At 52.5% G+C, this 6636-nt stretch overlaps 1 protein-coding gene across 1 annotated transcript; it reads left to right on the forward strand.

Annotated features, from left to right (window-relative positions):
- The first annotated feature begins 381 nt into the window (after positions 1-381).
- Positions 382-4394, forward strand: FABP6 (fatty acid binding protein 6). The gene is made up of 4 exons (XM_010950305.3): positions 382-538; positions 1797-1972; positions 3427-3516; positions 4280-4394. Exons 1-4 carry the CDS (start codon positions 472-474, stop codon positions 4331-4333), a joined length of 387 nt encoding a protein of 128 aa, XP_010948607.1. The 5' UTR covers positions 382-471; the 3' UTR covers positions 4334-4394.
- Positions 4395-6636: the final 2242 nt, after the last annotated feature.

The raw sequence follows: 6636 nt of genomic DNA on the forward strand, positions 1-6636 counted from the left end.
CAGGTGTGTTTTGTCTCTGGTCCAGACTGGAAGCTCTTTTGGGAAGGGGGTATGTCTGTGTTCTCAGTGCCAGCCCCACGCTGAGGTGCCTGATTCACTTTGGTTGCTGAATGAGGGATGAAATGAAGAATGATGAGAGCGTGGATGGATGAATGGAGGGAGGGCTGGGCAGAGGTGGATGACGCCTCAAACCCCGTGGCAGAGCTGGCCCTGGCCTTCCTGGGAATGGCCGTGGGATTCCAGCCAGCACACCCCCAGGGTGAATAACCTCAGGGTTCTGCTCCTCCAGGTCCTGCCCTTGTCATAAAACTGCAAATGCTTCCACTTCAAGGGCAGGAGGGAGAGGTGGGGCGACTTGGGTGCTGACCCTCAGCATCTGGGAGAGTTTATAAGCCGAGGCCCCGGACCTCTCAGCATCACAGACCTTCCTCCTCATCCTTCTGCTCTTGGGCCTCCAGCTCTCCTGGCAGCATGGCTTTCAGCGGCAAGTTCGAGACCGAGAGTGAGAAGAACTACGACGAGTTCATGCAGCGTCTGGGTGAGTGAGAACACCTTCCCGGGGCTGGGCTGCCCTGGCCGGCTCTGTGCCTGAAACCCAAACCCCTTGAGGCCCAGAGAGGTTGAATGACTAGAGCAAGGTCACACAGCTAGTCGCTGGTGAGGTGGAGGCTTGATTGGTTTATTCATTCAAATATTCATCGAACACCTGCTATATGCATGGGCCAACCCAGTGTTACGGATGGGGCACCTCAGCAAGACTTGCCCAAGGTGACACTGCACACCAGTGGCAGAGGTCATTAGACCCCGAGGGCCCAATGATGAGATGAGTGGTGTCACCACATCCTGCCTGGGGAGAGGTGACCAAAGGGTGAGCGCAGAGACCAGGTGAGACAAGCCACTCGTTCACTCGGTCGTTCAGCAAACACGGGCCTCTTACGGAGCTAGGCACTGTGGGCAGAGATCAAGGACCTCACTCCTCCGACTGCTTGATTTGCAACTCTGGCTGTGAGGAACCAGTGACAGTGAGCAGGACTCTTGGTGCGCAGCCAAATGTGAGGCAGCATAGTCGTCTAGACCTGGCGGACGGCCCTAAGGGACCGGGGCCCTCCCTGCCTCCTGACGGCAGAGGAGCCCCCAAGAGCGGGGCCGGTGTGCCCCGGGGCCTTGGGGAGCCAAGAGGGCTTCCAAGTCAGTTACTGGGACTGGCCCTGAAGGACAGTGACATGGCTTCACCCACAGCGGTCCCTTCCCACTCTGGGTCTTCATTTCCTTACCTATCAAACAAGAGCATTAGAAAACAGCCTCGAGGGTCCCATCCACCTAGAATTGTGTGAGCTTGGTGAACTTCTGTTATTTGTTTTTATACAACTATCTGAGGAGCAGCTACTATTTAATGTTTACTGTATGCCCGGAGCTTTCCAAGACAGTCATGGTAATTCAGTCCTTGCAACAATCCTGTGAAATGGGCCTATTATCTCCAGGAAAACACTGAGGCTTGGAGACGTAGTGACCTGCCCAAGCCACATGGCTCACAACACAACTGGGACTTGGGGCGGGGAGGGGTACAGCTCAGTGGAAGAGTGCATGCTTAGCACGCACGAGGCCCTGGGTTCAATCCCCAGTACCTCCATTAAAAAAAAAAAAGACTAGAATGGCAGAACTGGGACTTGTGCTCTTAACTGTCAGGCTAGCCTGCGCCATGGGGGTTAGGGGACGGGGGGGGGGGGGAGCTCGTTCCCAGAGCCACAGGCTGTAGGCAGCGCTGACACAGCCGCTCTGCTTGTCCCCGGGCCCAGGGCTCCCCAGCGATGCGATTGAAAAGGGCCGCAACTTCAAGACCACCACGGAGGTGCAGCAGTCTGGGCAGGACTTCGTCTGGTCCCAGCTCTACCCCGGGGGCCACTCCATCACCAACAAGCTCACCGTGGGCAAGGAATGCGACATGGAGACCGTCGGGGGCAAAAAGTTCAAGGTGAGAGGCCGCTGGCCGCCCCTCCCTCCTTCCCCAGGCCTCTGGCCCACTCCTCCGTCCCAATCATGTCCCCAGGGGCTGCTCCCCGAGCTGAGGCTTCTTTTCCAGTCCAGCCTCCAGCTTTAAGAGCCGGCGTTATTCCTTGCTCGTTACAGGCAATTTAGCCACGCCTGGTTTTTAATGCTACTGTCAATAATGAACACGATAAAGACGGTAAAAAACTGTTAACGCTTGCTGAACCCTTCACGCGTACATCCCAGACACCTGCTGAATCCGTCACACACCTTAATGCAGCTAAGCCTATGAAGTCGCCACAACGCCGATCCCATCTTGCAGACAGGGGAGCTGAGCTGAGTCACAAGATCAGTAAACAGTGCCCGGACCCCATGGCAGGGCCAGGCCTTCACACCCGTCCGGCTCCAGAGAGCATGAGCACATTTTTATGACGCCTCCAGTGTGGCCTAGAGATTAATCGCCCAGGCCCTAGAATCAGACTCATCTGGGTTTGAACCTGAAATCCTGGGAAGTGAGGAAGTGGGGAAAGGAGGGGAAGGGTATAGCTCAAGTGTTAAAGCGTGTGCCCAGCATGCACAAGATCCTGGGTTCAGTTCCCAGTACCCCCTCTAAAAATAAATGAACCTAATTACCTACCTCTAAGTTAAAAAAAATTAAATAATGCAGTTATAAATTAAAAAAAAAAAAAAAGAAGTGGGGAAAGGGGGCTGTTCATCCCAGACCGGCCCCTCAGGGATTCCACCGGTTCTGGGTCCTCTGTGTCGCCCCCCCCAGCCCTGCCACCAGTGTACCTGGTTTCTCAGGCTGCCGAGGTGGAGGATAAGTAGTCATAATATTCATATTCTGTCACTTGGGGATTTAAGAAATTTGACAACTTATTGTGGATGTCTTTCTGTGTCTGCACATGCTGACTTGCCTTATTCTTTTTTAATGGTGGTACAGGATCCTACAGTATGGAGATGCTGTCATTTATTTACCACCCCCTCACTGAGAGACGTGTAGGTTAGTCACCGGTGGATAACCTAGGCTGGATATTTAGGCTGTTCACTCTTAACACCCTTGGGTGACATCGGCTTCACTCTAATAATGATGATCTTAACCGACTCCCTAGTTAACAAGCAGTCCTCAACCCCAAGCCAGGCACTGCTCCAGGCACTTTAGATATATCACAGTAAATCGCTTCATCCTCATAATAACTCTACAAAGAAGCTAGTTACTACCCCCATTTCAGAGATGAGAAAACTGAGGCACAGTGAGGTCCAGTATCATGCACAAGTTATCTATATCTTTGGATATATGCAAATTGGATCTCTATAAGGCAAATGACTTCCAAGAGGGGGATTGCTGGGGCTGCAGGCAGACCCCTTATCCCCAAGGGGCTGGTCTGCGTCTGGGGGGAGGGCTTATGTAATTCCAGCTGTGTCATGCTTCTCTTCCAGGCCACCGTGCGGATGGAGGGTGGGAAGATGGTGGTGGACTCCCCCCATTACCACTTTACCGCGGAGATAGTGGATGGCAAGCTGGTGGAGGTGAGTGTCCTGCTGGTTCCCGGCACAATCGATCAGAATGCATTTCTGCCCCCAGCCACGGCCCCAGAGATGTGACCCTCTGGGCAGCTGGCTTCATGGGCACTCCCCATGGGCCAGGCTCTGTGCTGAGCGCTGGGTGCCCATGATCTCATTTATCTTCACAATCACCTTGTTATGTAAGGATTTGTATCCCCATTTTGCAGGTGAGGAGACTGAGGCACGGGGAGGCTAAGTGATTAGCCAGAGGACAGAGAGCTTTTTTGACAGAGCAGGGATTTGGCGCTAGGCAGTCTGACTCCAGTGCCCACCCTCGGGACACTGCAGGGACCGTATCTTCCCATCACCGAGCGCAGGTGCCCCTTAAATGCTATATGTTGCAGACACTGAGGTCCCTTGACCTTAGGGGGTCACTGACTTCCATAATCTTCAGTTTCCTCATCTGTACAATGGGCACACCTCACCGTTGGGAGGACTAAATGGGATATTGCAAGGGAAGCGCCTGGCACGGGTGAACTGAAATGGACAGAGGTGGACAGCTATCCCACAAAGAGCCACATCACCCTGACATCTGTTTAGCACTTTGGCCACGTTGAGTCTGCACAGTGGGTCCTGTAACAGATCACAAAACTGAGGCCCAGAGAAGTGGTGCAGCGGACTGACTTCCACTCAGGACTGGGACTGGAAGCTGGTCTACCGTCAGCTGTGCCCACGCGCACCTTGGGGCCCCCGCACTGACTCTCTCTGTCCCCGCTGCTTCTTCCAGATCTCCACCTTTGGAGGCGTGACCTACGAGCGCGTGAGCAAGAAGCTGGCCTGAGCTAGTGGGCAGGGCTCTGCGGGGGCCACCAAGCCACTAATAAAGCTGCTGTAACAAGAGACATTCTGCTTGCTTCAGAACCTCTTTGCCTTTGTTTTTGTTCTCTGGTGTCTCGGGGCAGTTCTGGCTGGGTGGGAGTGGGAAACCCCTGAGGACGGCCACATCTTGGCCCTGGGATCCCTATGGGATCTGTGTCCTGGCATGAGGGAGGCCTGGATGTGGACGGGAAACTCCAGACACGCCCGGGGGAGGGCGAAGGCAGTGACCATGGGCACTTCTGTGAACCCCTCACCCCTGCTTGCCACCCAACACTCTGGGTGGAGACTGCCCTTTAAAAAGACAAACGTCAGCTGGGAGGGGTGACACACTGACTCTCAGATGGGCCACGGGACAGGTGTATCAAAGGGGGTGGGGGCAGGAGTGGTGCTTCCAGGACAGGGCCCCCCGCTGCTGGGCTCCAAGGCCGTGCAGACCCGGGGGTGGACGCAGCAGGGCTTAGCCAGAGAAGCTGTTTCAGCATGGCTGTGGCTCTCTGATCACTGGCTGTGGAGTTGTTCCTTTGGGCCTCAGTTTACCTGCTGGTATACGAGGGGGCCAGGAGGACCGATGAGGGACTGAGGGGAAATGACAGTCTATGAGATGGCAAAGGGTCTATGGGAATGCCAGGAAGGAACTGAGACTTCATGGTTTGAACGAGTAGGGCTTGGCTGGGGGGCCTGGGAGAAACTTGGAGAAGGCTGCGGGGGGCCGGGAAAGTGGTCAGAAGGCCCCCTACGACCCCCTGGTAGGTGCCTGGAACCCTGAGTTGGGAGGGATTCTGGGGCAGCATTAGGATTTAGCAGACACCCCTGCCGATCAGTCCCAGGGCACGGGAGAGGAGAAGGGAGGCCCGCTCGTCCACTGGCTGGAGAATCCCTAACCCAGAGCACTGGGCAGGACTTTTTTCATTCTCTTCTCTCCTTGGCAGTGTTCCCCATCTGGGTACCACCCTGACTGCTTTTTCCAACATATTTTTCTCTATGACAATTCAATTATTTTTCACTCCAGTGAAAACTTTATATCACTTCTGCACATGGAAAGCCAGCATCACTTGCCACATAGATTAAAACTATTAAAATAGTCAGAGCTGAACAATACTGACTTCTAGTTGGATTCTGTTGCCCAAAGTCATGAGCTCAGGGCCTCCCTTCGTGAAAAGGGTGAGAGAGACATGCAAGACCCACAGTATCAAATGGGAAACTCTAATCAAACTAACTCTAACTCCCACCCTAATCAAAATTCCTGCAAAACTCCTGGAAGAGAATACACTCACTATCAGAGTAAAACTAAGTGTCCGTCAGTGGATGAAGAAGATACGGTATACGTGTGTGTGTATACATACATACACACACACACACACACACACACAGGACGATTCAGCCATAAAAGTAAGAATGAAATCTTGCCATTTGCAGCATGAATGGACCTTGAAGATACTATATTAAGTGAAGTAAGTCAGAAAGAGAAAGACAAGTATCGTATGATTTCTAACTGAAACAAACTCACAGACACAGAGAACAGATTAGTGGTTACCAGAGGGGAAGGGGGTTGGGTATTGGGCGAAATGGTGAAGGGGGTCCACTGTATGGCGATGGGTGGTAACTAGACTTGTGGTGGTGATCACTCTACAGAGTATGCAGAGGTTGAATTATAATGCTGTATACCTGAAACTTATATAGTAAAAAAAACAAAAAAACAAAAAAGAGCTGATTATCTAAATGATCTTGAATATACAAGTCCCACACATGGGGCATTAGAAATAAGATTTGCCCAATGCCTTGCAAAGGGTCTGGCACACAGCAGGTGCTTAATAAGTGCTACCTGACCTCAAGTCCTTACAGCCTATGTAATGGCCTTCCACTCTCAGGGGCCAGCCTTGGCCTGGACAGATAGCACAGCCCAGGTCATTGGCAGCTCGCTCCTGGCCTCCTCCCACGTTCTGCCCTGGAACTTGTTTATCTTTCCAGGAACAGCACTCAGCCTCCCACACCCACCCACCAAGCAGAACCCTGCAAATTCCATCATTTTGCCAAGACTTATTGCGAATTAAGTGAACTAGGTAAGCATTAAATTAAACTAGGAGTGTTGCTGTTTCCCCTCCAGACTGAATAATTACTCATAATGAGCTTGGATAATAAGCCTCTAAACAACAGAGAGTTAACCATAATTAGGCTGAAAATTGAGAGAGAAAGAGAGGAGGAGGAAGGGAGAGGAGGAAGAGTAGAGAAGAAAGAAAGAGGAGTGGGAGGGAGAGATTGTTTTCA

This window comes from Camelus bactrianus, chromosome 3, assembly GCF_048773025.1.
Source record: "Camelus bactrianus isolate YW-2024 breed Bactrian camel chromosome 3, ASM4877302v1, whole genome shotgun sequence".
Taxonomy (NCBI): Eukaryota; Metazoa; Chordata; class Mammalia; order Artiodactyla; family Camelidae; genus Camelus; species Camelus bactrianus.